The sequence below is a fragment of the Salmo trutta genome, chromosome 2 (assembly GCF_901001165.1).
Source record: "Salmo trutta chromosome 2, fSalTru1.1, whole genome shotgun sequence".
Classification (NCBI taxonomy): domain Eukaryota; kingdom Metazoa; phylum Chordata; class Actinopteri; order Salmoniformes; family Salmonidae; genus Salmo; species Salmo trutta.
The window spans coordinates 36,718,286-36,743,021 of NC_042958.1; the positions used below are offsets into that span (position 1 = coordinate 36,718,286).

Here is a 24,736-nt window from a genome sequence, read left to right on the forward strand (position 1 = left end):
CACCAGCCAGCTGGTCTGTGCAGTCTCTGAGGACGCGGCTAGGGATGCCGTCTGGGCCTGCAGCCTTGCGAGGGTTAACACGTTTAAATGTTTTACTCACGTTGGCTGCGGTGAAGGGGAGCCCGCAGGTTTTGGTAGCGGGCCATGTCAGTGGCACTTTATTGTGGAACATCAGTGGCACTGTCAGTGTCAGTGCCACGTCAAAGCGAGCAAAGAAGCAAAGAACCAATAGTAGGTCACTCCTATTAGATTTACTAGATGATAAACTATTCAATACAGACAGAGAATATGAGCATACTACAATTCTAACAGGTTGTAACGTCCTCCACCCACTGGAGGGCAACTACTATCGCCAACAGTTCAACTGAGTATACTGACAGTTCATCTGTTAGTCTTCTACATATCTGCACATCACATTCAGGAATGTAAATAACTGCTCCTGTGTGCCCACTATTTGGGTCATTAGATCCATCTGTGAAAAGAAGTAAAAAACATAAAAACTTCTACCAATGTAATTACCAAAAAGTTTACATTGGCACAAATCAAATTGTTTTCTCTATAAGCAAATATGTAATGCATTTACAATGATTTGAATTGTGGCCAATGTAATGGGCGGAGTAAAAGGCCAGCAACACTCCGTATTATTCAGAGCCACATGAAATGACACCATATTTAGATTCTACAGACCCTACTGACTACTTCCCACCCCACTTTTACATTGGCACACATAATCGTTTTTTCTCTATAATTTAATGCATACAGTGGCGATTGTAGCATGTAATTCTATATATTTTTTACATTGTTTGCAAACTGATATGTGACACGTATTAATGCCAAAATAAAATGCAAAACAGGCAAGCCCCCCCCCCCAATTTTTTTTTTTTTTTAAATTTGTTATTCAATTTTTTGCTAAATGAATGACAGGTCCCACTGAATGCATATTCAGTGATTTGGATTGGGGGCATTTATTTGACTTTGGAACATGTTTTAAAAACCCAAATGTAATGCACATGTAACTTAAATATGAACAAAAATGAATCACTGTTAATGTTTAAACAATACTTTTTATTACATCATGAATAAATACAGGTTATTGGCACTTTTCTGTTACGTGGGGGACTTTTATTTTGACAATTTCCTAAATTCCATGAACCGGAAGTACTTTCTTTTGTGTCGCTGAGGAAACGTTAGTCTTGCGCTATCAGACGTCCTACGGCGTTTATCAACTGGTGGCTATATAGCGTTTTTGCAAGTGGGACACCTGTATAAAATATGTTTTGGAAGCGTTAAACGTAAGTAGACATGTCTTGAGTGTACGTCAAGCATGGATATATATATACTTAGTATATGCGGCAACTGACTGCCAGGAATACAATCTGAAACCTGAGCTGTCAGAGATTTAGAACTCTGAACTGTTGCGCCTGCAGCTGTTTTGTCTTGAAGCGCATGGTGCTTGTAACAAACTTTTACATTAGCATGCTAGCTTAGCTGTGCTAACTTGTTACAAGGAAGGGAACAGGCTAACCTAGCACTTGATCAAGACTCTGAGTTCGATTACATTACACGTCATTTTGGACGAGGCAGTCTTCTGTAGGGCGGTGTTTTGTTAACAAGAGCCGCCAACGGTCGGTCTGAACATTAACACGCATCGCTTGCAGTCCGGGTTTGGAATCATAAGGACTTTATATCCGCGAGAAATCATTAACAAAAAGTGAAATTGATACCTCTTTTATACAGTTAGGGTTCCCACACGGCCATAAGTCGATGTTATAGCGCTTGTTTACGGAAAACAGGCGGTAGACAGTGGACTACCTGTGCTTATTGTGTAAACCTGTGTAAACAAAACAGACGTCAGAAACGTGTCTACTAAAAATGCTGTCGGCTGCAACTGTGTTAAGAGTGTACAGTCCGTGTGTGTGTTGTATTTGTGACATTATTTTGTCATATGACCACACCAGCCCAGGACCTCCACATCTGTCTTCTTCCCCTGCGGGGTCGTCTGAGACCAGCCACCTGGACAGCTGATGAAACTGTGGGTTTGGACTACATAAAATAATTTCTGCACAAACTGTTAGAAACTGTCTCAGGGAAGCTCATCTGCGTGCTTGTCGTCCTCACCCGGTTCTTGACCTGACTGCAGTTTGGCGTGGTAACTGACTTCAGTGGACATATGCTCACCTTAGATGGTCACTGGCACTCTGGAGATGTGTGTGCTTCGCGGATAAATCCTGGGTTTGAACTGTACTGGGCAAATGGCATAGTATGGGTGAGCGGTTTGCTGATGTCAACTTTGAACAGATTTCCACATGGTGAGGTTATGTTATGGGCAGGCATAAGTTACGGACAACCAACACAATTGCATTTTATCAATGGCAATTTTTATTTTATTTTTAACCTTTTTCTCCCCATTGGTAGTTAGTCTTGTCATCACTGCAACTCCCATACGGACCCGGGAGAGGCGAAGGTCGAGAGCCGTGCATCTGTCCTCTGAAACACAACCCAACCAAGCTGCACTGCTTCTTGACACAATGCCCACTTTACCCGGAAGCCAGCCACACCAATGTGTCGGAGGAAAAACACTGTACACCTGGCGACTGTCAGCGTGCACTGCGCCCGGCCCGCCACAGGAGTCGCTAGTGCGCGATGGGACAAGGATATCCCTGGTGGCCAAACGCTTCCTTAACACGGACGACGCTGGGCCAATTGTGCGCTGCACAATCCTGTTGCCCATTGTCGTGCCATTCATCTGCTGCCATCACCTCATGTTTCAGAATGCTAATGTACTGCCACAAGTCGCAAGGATCTGTACACAATTCCTGAAAGCTAAATGTCCTAGTTCTTCGATGGCCTGCATTCTCACCAGATGTCACCCATTGAGCATGTTTTGAGATGCTCTTGATCGACATGTATGACAGCGTGTTCCAGTTCCCACCAATATCCAGCAACTTCGCACAGCCATTGAAGAGGAATGGGACAACATTCCACAATCAACAGCATGATCAACTCTATTGGAAGGAGATGTGTGCATGAGGCAAATAGTCACAAATGGTCAGCTACTGACTGGTTTTCTGACCCACACCGCTACCTTTTTTTTGTTATCTGTGACCAACAAATGCATATCTGTATTCCCGGTCATGTGAAATCCATATATTAGGGCCTAATTTATTTATTTCAATTGATTGATTTCCTTATATGAACTATAACTCAGTAAAATCTTTGAAATTGTTGCGTTTATATTTTTGTTCAATGTAGAACCCAGGGCTCGTCCTGGCCATTCTGCCGCCCTAGGGGGAGACACATTGTTGCCCTTACTAGAATAGTCCCAGTAAGGAAAATTATGTTGAAAAGACGTCCTAAAATAACTATTTTTCCATATGTTGAAGTTAGGTTCAATTTGGGTTCTGAATGAAAGTTGAAAAGAAAATTTATAGACGTCTACGTTTAAGGAAAATCAAGGCTGTTCCAGACAGGACAAAATCTGAACCAAACATAGACATCTATGATTGGTTCAGACCAAAAACCAACATCCGTGGACGTGGAAATCAAGGCCGGTCCGGATTGCACCAAAAAAGACTCACGGACAGAACAACAAAAAAACGTCTAAAAGGCGCCAGCGTTGGTCTGTGCTTACTGAGGTATAGCCTACAGTGTCACCTGAAATATCATTTTAGGTATGCCAATCTGTGGTAGTCCTACCATTTGTGACCCAACGCCTCGATTCAATCTTATGTAGCCAAATTTGTGAAGGTGTGTTTAGTTATATATATATATATATATATATATATATAAAATTTTACATTGGACTCAGAGCTACAAAATGGTATATCATACACTGCAGTTGGGGGGGAAAATTCTGCTTTGAAAGTTGATGAACTTGTAACCCCACTTGTCCTTTGGAATGTTTTGGTACAGCTACTGGAGAGCTCTTCTTTGTCTACACCTATTCAGCATTGTTCACACCCTCTTAAGCCGTAGCCCCACCTATCTCTTTAAGGTAACCAACCAAAGACTAAAAGTGGTGAAAGTAGTAGCCTAGAATAAGAACTCCATGTAAAAATACACTTTATCTAGTCCTTGGTCTAGATAAAAAATATTGTATAATTATTAGATGATGCCTACACAGACACTTGTTTAAATTGATGGGTCATGTGAAAGAAATGCTATAACCACCATCCCAGCCATATCTAGATAAGTGGATGGGTCACTATTGTCTAGACATGTACACATGTACATGAAATACGAAAGATGGCTGTAATAACCCCCAGACACACCTGGCTAACTTTATGGGTCATGTAATCCTTCTCTTGTGAAGTGGAGTCTTTTGTTTAGACGGGTAGCTAGCTAGCTAAACAATTAACCATAGTCCCACCCATAGCTACAGTAGAAAATGATTGGCATACAGTAGCTAGCCACCATCCATGAAATGCTGGAGTATGAATCTGCATGTAGCTAAAGCTAACCAACTAGGTTCGATGTTAGCTAGCTAACATTAGCCTATAACTAGCAATGCAGATGGCTTTCTGAGATACGAATAATATTACTACACAGATCATACACGTAATGTTAGCTGGCAAGCTAACGTTCCCCATCTAGCTAACAGTATGCTTTATCTTGCAATGAAGATGACTTTCTGACTAAATTAGAAACATATATGAAAATGTTGCCAGACTCTGTCTGTCTGTCTGTCTGTCTGTCCCCGTCCCCGTCCCCGTCCCCGTCCCTATAGACGATCGATATACGCTTCACGGTAGCGTGTCTTTTCCGTTTGGTTTGTAGCTAGCTACAGCTTGTTTGGCCCGGTGTCAAGTCACTCCGGGCAACCGTGTGCAGTAAATTCTCTGAATCAGCTACCCAACTTTATCAAGAGGAGTTATCCATTGCCTATTTGCAATGTGTTTACACAGCAGGAAATGCAGAAGTATATTTTTAGCTATGATCAGCTTCTAAAATTTTTTGGACAGATACAAGCATGAAACCAGTTATGACAAGTTAGCCCACGGGATGAACCTCCTGGACAGCAGTTGTGAGTAGCCTGATTTGTCCATTTTACTTTGACCTGTCCTGTGTTTAGGATGTTGTTTGTTAACATATCACTACATTTTTGTTGTTGTTGATTGGGCAACATTTAGGTTAGGCTATTTGATCGTAGAAACCTAATGTAATACGTTTACTTCTCATTACATTGTCATACATTTTTATCTCCAGCCTGTAGGCTACAGAAAAGGGCACATACTCTTTCCACCATATGCTATATCTGCTACATGATTTATGTTAGATTAGTTTTTTGGCGGAATATTGGTGGAGCGCTGCAGAGATGGTCTCTCCAACAGCATCATGGTGAGCCACACTGGGAATTGACAAGATAAATATTTGGCGTCCTTGCCTTTGATAAAGTGAGCACTGCTTATCCCAGGGCGGTATCAGCGCCCACCTAAAAAGGCCAAATGCCACTGGCTGGGAGAAATTGACATTGTTTTTGGGAATAATTGTGTGTCGTTTTATGTGTTGTTGGAGGTACATCTTGGTCAGTTTAACTCAGAAAATGACGCCCTAATGAGCGGCCCGGCCCTGGTAGAATTGTACCGCAATTGAAAACCGATTCATGTTTAGATGGAGTATTTGACTGTTTTGTCTTCCAGAGCCAATTCGCCTTTAAACAGAACATGTAAGGTCCTTGGACTAAGGAGTAACGTTACCCTTCTTTAGTCCAATATTGGGCTAACCTGGCCCTCAAACTATGCTGGATTCTTCCTTCTCCCTACAGTTCTCAGCCATTAGCTTTGCCCACGACTGCCTCATGTGAACTACAATCCCGACGCTGTGTTTTAATGCTTAAACGTCAATCATCGCTTGTTATGGCTTTTGAAACAAATGGCACTTTCTTTGATCAGCGAGAAAGAATCCTTAAAATAAAATATACTTACTGTTGCAGTTTTGCACAGATTCATACAGCTATGGGTGCCTCCAGCCGACGAAACTACAATTCCCGAGTTATGCTTACATACAGGTGGTCGGGAACATTCTGATAACTAATTAGGACAGGTGTTCGCCTCTCTTTGTTTTTTGTAAACAAGTGCTGTAACATGGAGATTTGTGGGCTGTGAAGGAACACTAACCCGATCATACCCAAGCTGTAATCACTGCCAAAGGGGCTTCAACAAAGTACTGAGTAAAGGGTCTGAATACTTACGTAAATGAGATTCAGTTTTGTATTTTTAATACATTTGCAAACATTTCTAAATATGTTTTTGCTTTGTTATTATGGGGTATTGTGTGTAGATTGATGGAAAATAACAATTTCATCCATCTTAGAATAACGCAGTAACATAACGAAATGTGGAAAAAGTTGAGGGGCCTGAAATACTTTCCAAGTAAACTGTAAATGTATTGTTCATCCCAGTCATTTGGTTACATACATTAACATAAATGTATGTATTAATCATTTACAATTCAACATTTTTCAAACTAAGACAATGAAGAAATGGACAGAACTGGTAAAACAATAATTGAATAAACCAAAGCTTTATCACAAGTGGTACACAGTTTGAGCTCTCCAAACAATGTACGTTTCCACTATGAGAATGATTAGATATGTTCAATGAATTAACAAATGACTGTAAACAAACTGTAGGAAAGGCTCTCATTTTCTTATACTTTTTAGGGAACTGTCCCTTTAATTGTGTGCAGCTCTGAGCGCACCTCCATCCCTACCTAGCTGCTTTTATCAGCGCGGGTGTATTTACATAAACTAGCATTGCTTTCAATTGTGTTTGGTTTTACAAAAGCAGTCTTTTTAAACAGACTACAAAGTGTAAATGGGATCATTTTGGTAAAGTCAGTCTCGCCTAAAATGTAGTTTGGAACATCCCTGCGTCGCAACAGGTAAATGAAGGTTGGGTTTTGAAGATGTCCATATGCCCACCTACATGGGGTGAACAACTGCGGTGATTGCTCTCTATCCAATAGCATAGACAGCCGGACAGACTGCCCAGCAGCTCCGACTTTGTTTACTCCACCAAACACCTTAGTTAGATCTAAAACATCCTCAGCATAAACGTAAACTCGAGAAATCTGTAATTATCTTAGACGAATTTCTGTGATTTTGAGGAAGTGAAAGTGTCTCATGGGGGACAAACATTAACCAAACGCAGAATCGGTCAGGAAACACACGTCCAAGACTGAAATCTCGTGTTTCTAATCAGCATCAGAAAAACATCTTTTTTATTTTCTTAATCAAATCAAATTTATTTATATAGCCCTTCGTATATCAGCTGAAATCTCAAAGTGCTGTACAGAAACCCAGCCTAAAACCCCAAACAGCAAGCAATGCATGTGAAAGAAGCACGGTGGCTAGGAAAAACTCCCTAGGGAAAACTCCCTAGAAAGGCCAAAAACCTAGGAAGAAACCTAGAGAGGAACCAGGCTATGAGGGGTGGCCAGTCCTCTTCTGGCTGTGCCGGGTGGATATTATAACAGAACATGGTCAAGATGTTAAAATGTTCATAAATGACCAGCATGGTCAAATAATAATAATCATTGTAGTTGTCGAGGGTGCAACAAGCACGTCCGGTGAACAGGTCAGGGTTCCGTAGCCGCAGGCAGAACAGTTGAAACTGGAGCAGCAGCATGGCCAGGTGGACTGGGGACAGCAAGGAGTCATCATGCCAGGTAGTCCCGAGGCATGGTCCTAGGGCTCAGGTCCTCCGAGAGAAAGAAAGAAAGAGAGAATTAGAGAGAGCATATTTAAATTCACACAGGACACCGGATAAGACAAGAGAATACTCCAGATGTAACAGACTGACCCTAGCCCCCCGGCACATAAACTACTGCAGTATAAATACTGGAGGCTGAGACAGGAGGGATCAGAAGACACTGTGGCCCCATCCGATGATACCCCCGGACAGGGCCAAAACAGGCAGGATATAACCCCACCCACTTTGCCAAAGCACAGCCCCCACACCACTAGAGGGATGTCTACAACCACCAACTTACCGTCCGAAGACAAGGCCGAGTATAGCCCACAAAAATCTCCGCCATGGCACAACCCAAGGGGGGGGGGGCGCCAACCCAGACAGGAAGACCACGTCAGTGACTCAACCCACTCAAGTGACGCACCCCTCCCATGGACGGCATGGAAGAACACCAGTAAGTCAGTGACTCAGCCCCTGTAATAGGGTTAGAGGCAGAGAATCCCAGTGGAAAGAGGGGAACCGGCAAGGCAGAGACAGCAAGGGCGGTTCGTTGCTCCAGCCTTTCCGTTCACCTTCACACTCCTGGGCCAGACTACACTTAATCATAGGACCTACTGAAGAGATAAGTCTTCAGTAAAGACTTAAAGGTTGAGACTGAGTCTGCGTCTCTCACATGGGTAGGCAGACCATTCCATAAAAATGGAGCTCTATAGGAGAAAGCCCTACCTCCAGCCGTTTGCTTAGAAATTCTAGGGACAATTAGGAGGCCTGCGTCTTGTGACCGTAGCGTACGTGTAGGTATGTACGGCAGGACCAAATCGGAAAGATAGGTAGGAGCAAGCCCATGTAATGCTTTGTAGGTTAGCAGTAAAACCTTGAAATCAGCCCTTGCCTTAACAGGAAGCCAGTGTAGGGAGGCTAGCACTGGAGTAATATGATCAAATTTTTTGGTTCTAGTCAGGATTCTAGCAGCCGTATTTAGCACTAACTGAAGTTTGTTTAGTGCTTTATCCGGGTAGCCGGAAAGTAGAGCATTGCAGTAGTCCAGCCTAGAAGTAACAAAAGCATGGATTAATTTTTCTGTCATTTTTGGACAAAGTTTCTGATTTTTGCAATGTTATGTAGATGGAAAAAAGCTGTCCTTGAAACAGTCTTGATATGTTCTTCAAAAGAGAGATCAGGGTCCAGAGTAACACCGAGGTCCTTCACAGTTTTATTTGAGACGACTGTACAACCATCCAGATTAATTGTCAGATTGAACAGAAGATCTCTTTGTTTCTTGGGACCTAGAACAAGCATCTCTGTTTTGTCCGAGTTTAAAAGTAGAAAGTTTGCAGCCATCCACTTCCTTATGTCTGAAACACAGGCTTCTAGCGAGGGCAATTTTGGAGCTTCACCATGTTTCATTGAAATGTACAGCTGTGTGTCGTCCGCATAGCAGTGAAATTTAACATTATGTTTTCGAATGACATCCCCAAGAGGTAAAATATATAGTGAAAACAATAGTGGTCCTAAAACGGAACCTTGAGGAACACCGAAATGTACAATTGATTTGTCAGAGGACAAACCATTCACAGAGACAAACTGATATCTTTCCGACAGATAAGATCTAAACCAGGCCAGAACTTGTCCATGTAGACCAATTTGGGTTTCCAATCTCTCCAAAAGAATGTGGTGATCGACGGTATCAAAAGCGGCACTAAGATCTAGGAGCACGAGGACAGATGCAGAGCCTCGGTCTGACGTCATTAAAAGGTAATTTACCACCTTCACAAGTGCAGTCTCAGTGCTATGATGGGGTCTAAAACCAGACTGAAGCGTTTCGTATACATTGTTTGTCTTCAGGAAGGCAGTGACTTGCTGTGCAACAGCTTTTTCAAAAATTTTTGAGAGGAATGGAAGATTCGATATAGGCCGATTAGTTTTTTTATAATTTCTGGGTCAAGATTCGGCTTTTTCAAGAGAGGCTTTATTACTGCCACTTTTAGTGAGCTTGGTACACATCCGGTGGATAGAGAGCCGTTTATTATGTTCAACATAGGAGGGCCAAGCACAGGAAGCAGCTCTTTCAGTAGTTTAGTTGGAATAGGGTCCAGTATGCAGCTTGAGGGTTTGGAGGCCATGATTATTTTCATCATTGTGTCAAGAGATATAGTACTAAAACACTTTAGTATCTCCCTTGAGCCAAGGTCCTGGCAGAGTTGTGCAGACTCAGGACAATGGAGCTTTGGAGGAATACCCAGATTTAAAGAGGAGTCCGTAATTTGCTTTCTAATGATCATGATCTTTTCCTCAAAGAAGTTCATAAATGTATTACTGCTGAAGTGAAAGCCATCCTCCATTTGCGAATGCTGCTTTTTAGTTAGCTTTGCGACAGTATCAAAAAGAAATTTCGGATTGTTCTTAATCCAATATCCAACGTGAGTAACCTGCAATATTGTTGACATTTTCCTTTAATTTGTGTTATTCAGTGTGCATTTAAAGACACACTGTTGTGATTTGCGTTAGAATGTATGGATAGTAATGTTGGATATGTATCGAAATGATCTAATTTTACATTTATGATTAATCTATTTTATAAATGCATTTGGAAATTATGTGTTAAAAATTATGTCATGGAAATAATGGGTTTGATTATAATTATGGTTTGGCTACTGGCTCTGAGATTGTTGAAATATTAATGACAAGGAATATTGGTATTATGTTTATGATATACAATATGAAATATGCTGACGCAAATGTTTTTTCAGATTTTATATAAAAAATTGCACACATGGAATTGTTTGGGGAGAACAAATGGTAGCTAAACCTCATTTAACCAGATCCTCAAGTCTCTCTACTATCCTTGTCCTCTTACCGTGACACCTACACCTTGTATCACCTTCTACCTCACCCAGAGCATTCTAAAATAGGCTACCTGCCGTAACACTAACATTCTCAAATTACTGGAGAAATGCGGGTATTAACGGTAACTTTAATACTGAGTAGGCCTATATATTTAACTGGGAATGTATAAACATTGTCAAAGGGCACACAATTGACACAATAGCTGGTCTCCGTCCGATTGGTGACAGATTTTCATGTGAATATTATAAAATCTGCATAAAGAAAATGTGCACATTTTCCAATCAGTGGTGTTTGTTGAGAATAAAAATCAGTGCGTGATGGTTTTGTCACACAAACTGTTGCGTTAAAAAGCAAATGTGCCTACTGTGGTCTTGGCATGTACACTATACCCAACAATTCGAGATACAATGCGGGTAGGCTAGTCTACGTGATGAGATTATGGGTAAGGGAGTATTTGTTAAATGGCAGTCAAGCATCGATTATGTCCCCAGAATAAAACCCTCGATAGTTATTGGAAAGGAACAACAAACTGATCACTATGCACTTTCGCCACCCTGTGAAGTTCATAACTTTTTTTCATCTGTAGCCTAATACACTGCATGGTTTCCCGAGTCGTAGTGGGGGGACAATCAGCGTCCACTTTAATTCGATATGATCAATATTTGCTCATAAAGGCGTTTCCTCTGCCATTTCTCACATATTGAATTTAACCAACACTGAGATCCCACCATATCGAACAAATTCTGTCTGCATTTATACAATTGTACTGAAACATCCCGTTTCCATCACAGCTTTTGTAATTTGTAGTTTTTATATACTGTATGACTTTACTCCCATAAACTGGTAGATAGAAACGTCGTTATTGAATCAATGAATTGGCTGGAGTCGGTGCGCATTCGTGGGGAGAGACGTGCCTAGTGAGTCTCTGCCATACAGCTCAATACCGGAAAGGAAGACGCGACGCAAGAGTGAAGAATTCATGAATGACCTCAATGAGTGTCGAATTTGGTCAACAAAAAATGTAATTGCTACTGTGAGGCTTATTTTATCGAAAAGAAGCTTGGTAATGGTTAGGTTGTTACAAATGCACTGATTTATAAGTGGACGCACGTGGCATTTTGGCAACGTTGAAAACATCTAATTTATATCGGGGTTGTGCATGTTGTCATAGAGAGGACTAATCATGGATATAACTCGTTTTAACATGGACATTGCCATTGACTGTTTCCACCATTTTTTAAAGTAGTCAACAGGGTGGGGATGCCTATGAGTTAGGAGCAATCGGCCAATGAAGAAGGAAAATTGACTACTTTAAGATGCAGATTGCCTCATTGGCGCTGCCCATTCTCAGGCGCTATAATGGTACAGATGCAAAGATGAACTCTATCTCTGTGGCCTGTTGTTCAAACACACATCTGCCTTCACATTGGCTAGAATGGTCCCACCTGATCTCGCCGCCTTCCATCTTCGGGGACATGTAATTTCCTTTGTTAGAGCGGTCAATCGAGTTTCTTGTTAATATAATAGTCTTTGTCAATTACTAACAAGTACAGTTTACTACAACAAAGCAGTTTTTTGTTGTCTCATTTGCCACCATTAGGGGGCATCCAAAGACCGTAAAAGTAATATCTGAGGTGTTGAAAAAAAATCCCAAATTTCAACATAGAGATGAGATGCTATGATGTAATGTGAAAAGGACACTGTCCTACATTTCTTAAAAGTGAAGCAAAAAAGAAATAGTCCTCCAGCTGATGTTTCCTATATGACCATGTATAAATGTGTAATCATGGCCATCAATGCCGTGACTATTTTAATAGTGAACTGAGTTTGAGCGAAAGGAATGAATTATTCTGTCTGAGTGGCCTCTTGAGGTATAGCAATGCAGCATAGAGCATGTTTACACTTTCACATTACTGTTCTCCCGGAAAAGCCTTTTAAAATCTGTCTTTGGCTTCTTACCATTATCATGGTTGTAATTTGATCTATGTTCCATAATGTTTGCTCCTGTGAACATACTTTAATCTACCTCTTGAGGAATCGTGTGTCTTCTAGAGTTGAACATTAGAACACTACTAACATTATGGCTTGCATGAGGCCAGACTGTACAAGAGGAATGTGGTGTAACATAAGATCTTATCATGAAGTTTACGGTGGGATCCCTGCCTGTATAACGTGACGCGCAAAAACATGCACTTCATACAATGGCTTTTTCCACTCTTTTCTCTCCAGTCAGAACTCCAATGAGGACGATAAAGGAGATATCCAATGTGGATTGACTGAAGTCCCATCTTTGGAAGACCTCTTAGAGGAAGAACTGCCAGAAACAGAGGAACAGAAGGATGAAAAGGAAAAGGAGAAGGAAGAATGCTGCTGTAATGGAGGCCATGGGAGGGGAGGAGGACCCAAAAGAAGAGGCCCACCAAGGGCCTAGCACCTTAGCTGATGTGAGGGAGGAATACGGTCCAGCTGTGGAGGATCTGGGAGTTAGGTTTGTCAAAGTCCCGCTTTGTATTACCTCACAACTGACCGCAGATCTGTGTCGATGTCACATAATAGAGCCAAAATGGGGGTCTCTTATTTAATTGTCAGTTAACGATAATGTAATTACTATCTTCCACTTAGTGAGGAGGAAGACCTGTATCGAGGAGCTGATGAGCTCCCCCAAGGGCCAGTCAAACATGCTGTACCGGAGACACTGTTTGAAATCACACGTCAGTCACTTTCAGATCATTTCATTTTTTCCCAGAATTGTATTCCAGAAGTGTCTCCTTAAAGGGGCAATCTGCAGTTGTCAGATCAATTGTTTTACTTATAAATTAATGATATGATCCCATAGATTTTGAATAATGTTACGATCACACCCCCATCAGAACCCAGGAAATATATACTTGTTTTATTTCAATGTTAACATTTTAAATGTAAAAAAAAAAAAAAAAAAAAAAGTATATCCTCAACATGGTTAAAATGATATCATTGATGATCAGTCATTGCATCCATAGCGCTGTCTATGAATTTGATTGTGGTTACATTTCCCCAGGCAACCTTGACAATTTGTTTAAAACCAGTGGCCTCCTGGATCTTTAATTTAAAGCACTTGCTCCCTTCGGTCTCAACGTAGAGTTTGATCTGAAGCCATTCTTGTAATTGTGTTTTTGCTATCCATTGTAAATCATGTTTGTAGGCCTATGTAGCCTAATTGTATCTATGATCGTATATTATCCATTCATGTTTTTATATATATATATATATATATATAATCCACAGCTGCCATGATTAGATACCTGTGTGTCCTTCCAAACTATATAAACTAGTAACCCGCAGTGTTTGTCATTATACCCTGATGAAGACAGCTTGGCTGTCTAAATGTCGGTTGTACAATTATTGCATCTGAGCTCCTATTCTTTTCCATACATTTCTCCAGACCCATCCGTCAGCTTTTTACCAAAAAAGAGGCGGTGTGCCCTCTTATTGTTTCAACTGTGGATTGGCCCTTTAAATGGTATACCCCAACATATTTTTGAAACAATTCTAGTTTGCACCTTCTCACTTTCTTCTCCATATCTCAGTTCCAAAGGTTGAGGACAGATGCAGTCTGGAGCCGATGCTGGATATTCTGTCCTACAGTGAGAATGAGTGGAAGGGAAACACTACCAAAAGTACCCTTATTAGAAAGGTCAGTTGATTAGCCAGTTATTATGATCTTATATTTTCAAGTAAATATTTTGGACATTCTTATAAATCGTTCATGATTCACCTAGATCCCTCTTCCTGTCTGGTCCCAGGGTTACACTAAGCTGTCTCGGAGGTTTGAGAGCCTGAGACGGGTGAGAGGCGATAACTATTGTGCCCTCCGAGCCACTCTGTTCCAGGTGCTCTCCACCAGCACCCAGCCGCCTTTCTGGCTGCAGGTCGAACACATCTCCACGGTACACCATGCTTGCGTAACTAATGCTGACTACACTGTGACACTTATATAAGTCACTAGCCCTCATACTGTCTGTACATTCAGTGGAAGTCCAAGTATACAGTTGAGTGGACATTAGCTGATGGTCAGTGTGGCTTGCCGTTAGTTTTATTGTATTAATCCTGGGTCGTATCATTAGTGCACACTGTAGCAAAACATTTTGCAACATAACTAAAATGAGCAAATTCTTTGGGTGGAAAAGTTTTTCCCTCCCTGTTTGTCTGTTTTCTTCCATTTGGTGCATAATGAATATGACTCTGTTTCTTCTCCACAGTGGGCGGAGGAGCTGGAGGCACGTGAGGGGCTGATTGGCCAGTGGATGTTTCCCTCGGAGTGCAGACAGGGGAATGGGAGCGAAGACGCCGTCCAACAGCTCAAACGCTACATGGAACTCCTCCAGAACAGGGTACCGCCCATGTCTTCCTTCCACAGCCATACAGTTGAAGTCGGAAGTGTACATACACTTAGGTTGAAGTAATTAAAACTTGTTTATCAACTACTCCACAAATCTCTTGTTAACAAACTATAGTTTTGGCAAGTCGGTTAGGACATCTACTTCGTGCATGACACAAGTAATTTTTCCAACAATTGTTTACAGACAGATTATTTCACTTATAATTCACTGTATCACAATTCCAGTGGGTCAGAAGTTTACATACACTAAGTTGACTGTGCCTTTAAACAGCTTGGAAAATTCCAGAAAATTATGTAATGGCTTTAGAAGCTTCTGATAGGCTAATTGACATCATTTGAGTCAATTGGAGGTGTACCTGTGGATGTATTTCAAGGCCTACTTTCAAACTTAGTGCCTCTTTGCTTGACATCATGGGAAACTCTAAAGAAAAAAAAATTGTAGATCTCCACAAGTCTGGTTCATCCTTGGGAGCAATTTCAAAGCTGAACAAACAATAGTATTCAAGTATAAACACCATGGGACCACGCAGCCGTCATACCGCTCAGGAAGGAGATGCGTTCTGTCTCCTAGAGATGGTTGTACTTTGGTGCGAAAAGTGCAAATCAATCCCAAAGGACCTTGTGAAGATGCTGGAGGAAACAGGCACAAAAGTATCTATATCCACAGTAAAACGAGTCCTATATCGATAACCTGAAAGGCCGCTCAGCAAGGAAGAAGCCACTGCTCCAAAACCGCCATAAAAAAGCCAGACTACGGTTTGCAACTGCACATGGGGACAAAGATCATACTTTTTGGAGAAATACCCTCTGGTCTGATGAAACAAAACAAAAATAGAACTGTTTGGCCATAATAACCATTGTTATGTTTGGAGGAAAAAGGGGGAGGCTTGCAAGCTTAAGAACACCATCCCAACCGTGAAGCACGGGGGTGGCAGCATCATGTTGTGGGGGTGCTTTGCTGGAGGAGGGACTGGTGTACTTCATAAAATAGAAGGCATCATGAGGAAGGAAAAATTATGTGGATATATTGAAGCAACATCTCAAGACATCAGTCAGGAAGTTAAAGCTTGGTCGCAAATGGGTCTTCCAAAGGGACAATGACCCCAAGCGTACTTCCAAAGTTGTGGAAAATGACTTAAGGGCAACAAAGTCAAGGTATTGGAGTGGCCATCACAAAGCCCTGACCTCAATCCTATAGAAAGGTGGTGGGCAGAACTGAAAAAGTGTGTGAGCAAGGAGGCCTACAAACCTGACTCAGTTACACCAGCTCTGTCAGGAGGAATGGGCCAAAATTCACCCAACTTATTGTGGGAAGCTTGTGGAATGCTACCTGAAACGTTTGACCCAAGTTAAACAATTTAAAGGCAATGCTACCAAATACCATTTGAGTGTATGTAAACTTCTGACCCACTGGGAATGTAATGAAAGAAATAAAAGCTGAAAGAAATCATTCTCTCTACTATTATTCTGACATTTCACATTCTTAAAATAAAGTGGTGATCCTAAGACAGGGAATGTTTACTAGGATTAAATGTCAGGAATTGTGAAACTGAGTTCAAATGTATTTGGCTAAGGTGTATGTAAACTCCCGACTTCAAGTATATGTACTGTGCTCTCTAGTTTAAACACTCAAACACTGATGTCCTTTTTAGACTGTCAATGGAGATGTTGCTCATTCCCAATCCTTATGGTTGTAATTATGGCCATATAGAAGAGGGTTTTAATGGCAGTTTCAGGATAGTTTGTGGTATACTGCAACAACTATACCCTTCCTTGTGGATTTCTGTGTTTAATTGAACCAGGATAGATGGACCCTCAGTCTTCAGGAAACAGTTTAATACATATGTGTGACGTAGACTTGAGACCTCTGCCAGAAGTTACAGGCTGGCATCTAACAGCCTCTTCCAGTTCTTGAATAATTATGTTCATTACACTCTATATTTCAAAGACTCCTTCTGTCGTTAAATGGTTGGTAGCTGTACCCTAGCATCGCCAACTAAGGGGAAAATGGTGCACACTGTCACCTTTTGTATTATGGTGAAAACTGACAGTGAAGTCATGAATTGCAGTTGCGGAAAGAGCAAAGTTGAATATTCAATATGGTTTACACTAATGATGACAGTGTGTGTGTGTGTGTGTGTGTGTGTGTGAATTGCAGTCAAGGAAAGGGCAATAATTCAATATACATGCTGTGTATTATTTCCAGCCATGGTAATGTTGACAGTATGTGGCATGTCTGTGTGTTGTGCCCAGTGGCAGGCGGCGGTGGGCTGCTCCAGCATGGAGGAGAGACAGCGGTTGTGTGAGCGTGTGTTCCAGGGAGGGGAGGAGGAGCTGGGGCTGCTGGAGGCCCTGAAGCTCCTCATGCTGGTCCGGGCATCGGAGTTCCATACCACCATGCAAGAGGGAGGGGACGTGCCCGTCTTTTGCTGGCTGCTCTATGCACGTGACTCTTCCGACTGCCCACGCACATTCCTCTCCAACCACCTGAGTCGAGTGGGTGTCAGTGGGGGTCTAGAGCAGGTGAGCACTGAAGTTGTCCCTAGATGCTGATTTTTGGGTCAGTTTAGCATTTTCCCCACTAATGGTTAAGATTGGGAAAGAGAATCCTGGATCTTTACCTAGGGGAAACTTTACCCCAGAGCTGTGACCGTATGACTATAGAAAACACATTCATGGTTCCCTGTTCAATGAAATGGTGGTAAATCACAAACAGGAGGATAAGGTAGGATGGGAGTGCAGCTTTCCCACAAACTAAAGCCTAACATGCATACAGTTGCACCACACAAGCTGTTCTGTTTGCACTCAACAGCTGTCCAGTCTAAGCCTCCGGGTCTGTCTGACTTGTTCAGTGACCTTCTTAATTTTGGTTTGAAGGTTATTATCATCAATGACAGTGCGGTGTCTCAGGGAAGAATGTATTACACAACAGTACTTTTTAGAGGTTTCTACTGATAAAAGCTCATTTTCAAAGTCCTCAAACAACGAATACTGAACAACGCAAACGCTCCCATTACATCTAAATGCCCAGTTTTTAAATACAGTGTGTAATTATGTTTTAAAGCATCAACTCCCTATCTCATTGGTTCCTTCAGGTGGAGATGTTTCTGCTGGGATATGCCTTGCAGTGCACCATCCAGGTCTACAGGCTGTACATGACAGACACCGAGGAGTTTGTCACCTATTATCCTGATGACCATAAGGAAGACTGGCCCTGTGTGTGTCTGGTTACAGAGGATGACCGCCACTACAACGTCCCAGTGGGCCAGCCCAATGGACTCCAAGTCCCAGAAGACGTCACTGCTATCCCAGAGGACGTCCCTCCAGACTGTTTGGAATCTAAGTCCCAGAAGACCACACGGCAGGCTGATTGCCACTGAAGAAAAAGCTCATGGCATGCACACATGGCCATAATGTCAGAAGGTTCCTCAGGTTGACTGGGAGAACAGACTCCTGCTTATTGACAGTTTACACTTAGTTAAAAATAGCTTTTGGAGTATGACGAGGGCAGAACGACAGATTTGAACCTTGTCAGCACGGGGATTCGATCTAGCAACCTTTCGGATACTGGCCCAACGCTCTAACCACTAGGCTACCTGCCGCCCCAATGTGGTTTGCTTGCGTTGAATCCCGGCCCCAGAACTGATGAATAAATATATCAGATCACAGGCTTTGCACAATACCATCACGATGCATTTTAATATCAGGTGTAAATGGTGTCTGTCAGATGTCCACTTGCATGAGAGATGGACACTTAACCATCCTGCAAAAGGTGACCAGAGCAAACTACAGTAAGCAGAAGTTGAAACCTCACAGCACGTCATTTAAAATAGAACAGATGACTACTACTTCATGTTAAGAGTTTAACGTTGACATTGTTTGACACTGAAACCATTTTGATACCAGTATTTGCTATGTGACATTTAAAAAAAAAGAAAATGATATACACTTGCATTTTGTGACAATCATAAGGTTAGCACTAGCAAAAAAACGTATTTGAAGATGGGCTTAAACTAGAATACAGTCGAGAGGAGATTTTGATCATTTGTCCCTGTGTCAAAGGCATGCATGGTCTCTTCTTTTGCCATTATGCTCTTGACTGAAGGTGTGATCTTTTTTCGATATGTAACATGTTGCCTTTAACCTCAGTTGGGTCCTCCATGTTGCCTTAAGTCATTTATGCGCAATAGGGGTGAAGATTGGCAATTGCTGCCTATAGACCATTTAGCAAGGAAAGATAAAGGTAACACTGATTGTACCACTTGGGTAAATGCTTTTCTACAGAGTTCAATTTGTGCAGAGATTAAATAAATAAAAAATATTTTTTTATTCACTACATGTCAATGTTTCAATAGTCTTCTATTATTTTTGATCTATTTATTTGCCAAATAAGATGCCTTTACAATATGAAGAAAATAGCTATACTTGTCAAAATAAAATGAAAGTGCAGATTCCCAGTCTGCATTAAAAGTGGACAAGCATAATGATGTAAACAGTCACGATGCCAGAATTTTGATTTCAATACCACCAAAAAAGCAGCTAGGTTTTTTATAGAAAAACATTTGACGTTCTGAACCACACCAGGAGACCACATTTTTAGGTCTGGGAAAAATGTAAGAACTGTAGGTTTGAGTAGTTTAATACCCTGTAGTTCAAATGCATATAAACCTAGCAGTTTTTTTATTAGCAGTGTTTTCGGTAATGCACGTGTTGGAATTTGCAAAACAAATGTCCACTGGATTGATGCCAGTCATGATTCTGCCAGGTAGGCGTAGGCTAATTTGTACCAAACTTTTAGTCGTACTCAAGGCCTACATGTAGATTCAATCCAATCAAGAGTTAACCAGCGATGTCAGTGGAACTGCAGTCAGAGCATCAAATCGTTGAGCAGCTGCTCTTGTAATCATTGATACAAGCCACACTTGCCCCCACTGGCGTTACGAGTTCAGAATGAGAAATTGTAGGCTATATAGAAATAATTACACTCAAATTAAATTTATAAAATGAAGATTTATATCATCCTAATTGTGGTGTAGATTACATTTCACATTCCAGTATTTGAATTTGTAAACAAGGCTGCATGGGATTGACTCCGTGCAGCCAATGGCAATGTCTGCTTTAGGTACAGTATAATGCCAGGAGCCACTTGTGGATTTGACATCTCTAACGCAGTTCCAAATCGGACACAATCAAAACAACCCCTATGTGGATGTTGGCTAAAAGAGATTTGATCGTTGCTGACGGGTGTATAAATATTAAGCACACAGCCATGTAATCTCAGACATAAATTGGCAGTAGAATGACCTTACTGAAGAGCTCAGTGACTTTCAACGTGGCACCGTCATAAAATGTCACCTTTCCAACAATTCAGTTCGTGAAATTTCTGCCCTGCTAGAGCTGCCCCGGTCAACTGTAAGTGCTGTTATTGTGAAGTGGAAAAGTCTAGGAGAAACAACGGCTCAGCTGCGAAGTGGTATGCCACAATCTCACGGAACGGGACCGCTGAGTGCTGAAGAGTGTCAATTGTCTGTCCTCGGTTGCAGCAGTCACTACCGAGTTCCAAACCGTCTCTGGAAGAAAAGTCAGCATAACTTCGTCGGGAGCTTCATGAAATTGGTTTCCATGGCCAAGCAGCTGCACACAAGCCTAAGATCACCATGTGCAATGCGAAGCGTCGGCTGGAGTGGTGTAAAGCTCGCCACCATTGGACTCTGGAGCAGTGGAAACAAGTTCTCTGGAGTGATGAATCACGCTTCACCATCTGGCAGTCCAATCGACGAATCTGGGTTTGAGGGATGCCAGGCGAACGCTACCTGCCCCTATGCATAGTGCCAACTGTAAAGTTTGGTGGAGGAGGAATAATGGTTTGGGGGAGGCCCCTTTGTTCCAGTGAAGGGACATCTTAACTCTATAGCATACAATGACATGCTAGACGATTCTGTGCTTGCAACTTTGTGCTAACAGTTTGGGGAAGGCCCTTTCCTGTTTCAGCATGACAATGTCCCAGTCCACAAAGCGAGGTCTATAGAGAAATGGTTTGTTGAGATCGGTTTGGAAGATCTTGACTGGCCAGCACAGAGCCATGACCTAAACCCCATGTAACACCTTTGGGATGAATTGGAACGCCGACTGCGAGCCAGGCCTAATCAGCCAACATCAGTGCCCGACCTCACTAATGCTCGTGGTTGAATGGAAGCAAGTCCCCGCAGCAATGTTCCAACATCTAGTGGAAATCCTTCCCAGAAGAGGGAAGGCTGTTTTAGCAGCAGAGGGGAGACCAACTCCATATTAATGCCCATGATTTTGGAATGAGATTTTCGATGAGCAGGTGTCCACATACTTTTGGTCATGTAGTGTACATGCACTGCACACACAAAGACAGGGACATTGCCGTAGCCTACTGTTGCCTCTTCAGAAAGTTGCAGGAAATAGGAATCACTGATGCATTCTGTTCTAATAATAAGCTTGGGCAAATATATATTTTTCTCTCCAATAAGCTCAATAGGCTTCATTAACTAGATTTCCAAATGTGACACATTTGATAGAGCTGAAAGTTCAAATTCTAATAGAGGACAGTTTTCATGTTATAGTATCAGAAAAGTACACTGTGCAAAATTGAAGGCTGGTATTCAATCAGATCAAGCGTTAACCAGTGATACCCGACTCCCGCATAGCCGGTGCTTTGACGATGTCAGAGGTGTAACTTCAATAGAGCTGTCAAATTGGTGAGCGGCTGCCCGTGTGGTCACGAAGCCAAACCCAGTCAGGTTTCAAGACTGGGCATTCAACTGAGACTGCTCTTCTCTGTGTCACGGAGGCTCTCCGCACTGCTAAAGCTAACTCTCTCTCCTCTGCTCTCATCCTTCTAGACCTATCTGCTGCCTTTGATACTGTGAACCATCAGATCCTCCTCTCCACCCTCTCCGAGCTGGGCATCTCCGGCGCGGCCCACGCTTGGATTGCGTCCTACCTGACAGGTCACTCCTACCAGGTGGAGTGACGAGAATTTGTCTCCGCACCACGTGCTCTCACCACTGGTGTCCCCCAGGGCTCTGTTCTAGGCCCTCTCCTATTCTCGCTATACACCAAGTCACTTGGCTCTGTCATATCCTCACACGGTCTCTCCTATCATTGCTATGCAGACGACACACAATTAATCTTCTCCTTTCCCCCTTCTGACAACCAGGTGGCGAATCGCATCTCTGCATGTCTGGCAGACATATCAGTGTGGATGACGGATCACCACCTCAAGCTGAACCTCGGCAAGACGGAGCTGCTCTTCCTCCCGGGGAAGGACTGCCCGTTCCATGATCTCGCCATCACGGTTGACAACTCCCTTGTGTCCTCCTCCCAGAGTGCTAAGAACCTTGGCGTGATCCTGGACAACACCCTGTCGTTCTCCACTAACATCAAGGCGGTGACCCGATCCTGTAGGTTCATGCTCTACAACATTCGCAGAGTACGACCCTGCCTCACACAGCAAGCGGCGCAGGTCCTAATCCAGGCACTTGTCATCTCCCGTCTGGATTACTGCAACTCGCTGTTGGCTGGGCTCCCTGCCTGTGCCATCAAACCCCTACAACTCATCCAGAACGCCGCAGCCCGTCTGGTGTTCAACCTTCCCAAGTTCTCTCACGTCACCCCGCTCCTCCGCTCTCTCCACTGGCTTCCAGTTGAAGCTCGCATCCGCTACAAGACCATGGTGCTTGCCTACGGAGCTGTGAGGGGAACGGCACCTCCGTACCTTCAGGCTCTGATCAGGCCCTACACCCAAACAAGGGCACTGCGTTCATCCACCTCTGGCCTGCTCGCCTCCCTACCTCTGAGGAAGCACAGTTCCCGCTCAGCCCAGTCAAAACTGTTCGCCGCTCTGGCACCCCAATGGTGGAACAAGCTCCCTCACGACGCCAGAACAGCGGAGTCAATCACCACCTTCCGGAGACACCTGAAACCCCACCTCTTTAAGGAATACCTGGGATAGGATAAAGTAATCCTTCTAACCCCCCCCCTTTAAAAGATTTAGATGCACTATTGTAAAGTGGTTGTTCCACTGGATATCATAAGGTGAATGCACCAATTTGTAAGTCGCTCTGGATAAGAGCGTCTGCTAAATGACTTAAATGTAAAATGTAAACCCGTTCCACTCATGTTAGAAGTTCAAAATGAGGAATTGTAGGCCCTTCAAACTCAACTCTTGACCTCGAAACCAGTTCCCCTGCATTTTTTCATTGTTCCCCTCTAATTAGGGACTGATTTCAAATGGGTGTAATTAATTATCAGGTAGAAAAGAAAACCAGCTGGTTCCAGAACTCGTAAGGCTGAGTTTCCCAAACTAGTTTGTTGCCCTAACACGATACAATGCACACCCGTTAGGGTCCCGAGGAGCGAGTTTGGGAAACCCTGTCGTGGGGTTAGAGTTGGAATACCCCTGGTGTTGGCTATATAGAAATAAGGACCCTCAAATGTAAAAAAAAAAATCATTAAACGTAATGAGGATTTCTATCAGCCTAATCGAGGCGTAGATTAGCCTACATCTCACATTCTAGTGTTCTGCAATGGGATTTCTCTCTTTGCGACTCCGTCTGCAATGTCCACTTCAGGATAATGGATTTGACAGCTCGCAGTACCACCTCGGCACGTCGAAACATCAGCTTTGTGGATTTTGGCTAAAGCGGATCTGATTGAATCGGGCCCAAGGTCACACACAATCTTCTGAGGTATTCCCGACCCCCTCACTGTTAGGCAATACAATACACTTGCCCAACTTAACAGGCCTTAAGATCAAGTAACAAATTGTTTCCCTTTCATTGCTGAGGACAGGTTCTCCTGTGTCAGTTGTTTCCCATGCTCAATAAACAGTAACACAATGATGGAAGTTATTTAAATGTATGAACACTAGTGCATGGCTTGTCTGTACAGTGTGTGTTCCTCATGGCAGATCACCCTTATTGGCTGACTGTCCACGCTCAAGGAGACAATTTACCCTTTACATTCCTGGGAATTGTCCTATATGGATTAGTGCTTAATTTAAATGTTTCTTTCAGAAGAAATCTGAAAATAATATGCATAACCATTGTAGCATCTGAAAGGGATACAGTTTGCAAATAATGGGAAAATGATTAGTCCAAAAGGTGAGCACAACTGAATCCAAATAGTACATTTGATTTTGTGCAGTTAACATTTACTGTACTTTTGCAGCGTTTGTTGATCATGAAAAAAAAAACTTGAATACATTCAGTAACAAGACTATTCCTGGAAAATGTGGGTTAGGTGGACCATAAGACAAAACAATTACAAGGGTTTGAGTGAGGACTAACTTGAGTCCATATCCCGGTTTATACCTGGTGCTAACATTGTATTTTGTCCTGATCTTGTTCACATTCTGATTGTGCCCACATTTTTAGACAGATGTAGACGATTAAAATACAGTGATCTGATTGTGACCAGATCTTAAAAGTGTAAACAGACAAGATCAAGACATTAGGTCAAGATCATGACGAAGGACATTTTGGCGACAGGTATAAAATAGGCTCAAGTGGACACTCCTTCCCAAAGTGTGCACAGCAATTTCAATGCCCATTAATGACTAAGGCTGCGTTTACACAGGTAGCTCAATTCTGAAATGTTTCCACTGATTGGTCTTTTGACCAATCACATCAGTTATTTTCTTTTTCACAGCTATCAGAATTGGGATGACTTAATGCAGCCAAAGAAGTCTTCAATAAGGTACTTTTAGTTCTCCTAGCTGTGCCGTTGAGGAACTAGAGCAAGCACACCTGCAATTGTTTTGTTCGGAACAACCCTGCATCCCTGCCATCAC

General features: G+C 42.5%; 1 protein-coding gene across 1 annotated transcript; it reads left to right on the forward strand.

Moving 5' to 3' along the window:
* The first annotated feature begins 1,140 nt into the window (after positions 1-1,140).
* LOC115154699 (ubiquitin thioesterase otulin) lies at positions 1,141-19,254 on the forward strand. The gene is made up of 8 exons (XM_029701181.1): positions 1,141-1,292; positions 12,768-13,026; positions 13,161-13,249; positions 14,105-14,211; positions 14,321-14,464; positions 14,777-14,908; positions 17,170-17,439; positions 18,012-19,254. Exons 2-8 carry the CDS (start codon positions 12,878-12,880, stop codon positions 18,294-18,296), a joined length of 1,176 nt encoding a protein of 391 aa, XP_029557041.1. The 5' UTR covers positions 1,141-1,292; positions 12,768-12,877; the 3' UTR covers positions 18,297-19,254.
* The last annotated feature ends 5,482 nt before the right edge of the window (positions 19,255-24,736 follow it).

What these genes read in the sequence shown, in the direction of transcription:
- LOC115154699 (XM_029701181.1), top strand. Translation starts at nt 12,878, where the DNA reads ATGAAAAGGAAAAGGAGAAGGAAGAATGCTGCTGTAATGGAGGCCATG. An exon ending in GTGGAGGATCTGGGAGTTAG is followed by an intron (nt 13,027 to 13,160) that starts GTTTGTCAAAGT and finishes TCTTCCACTTAG; the next exon opens with TGAGGAGGAAGACCTGTATC. An exon ending in AAAGTACCCTTATTAGAAAG is followed by an intron (nt 14,212 to 14,320) that starts GTCAGTTGATTA and finishes GTCTGGTCCCAG; the next exon opens with GGTTACACTAAGCTGTCTCG.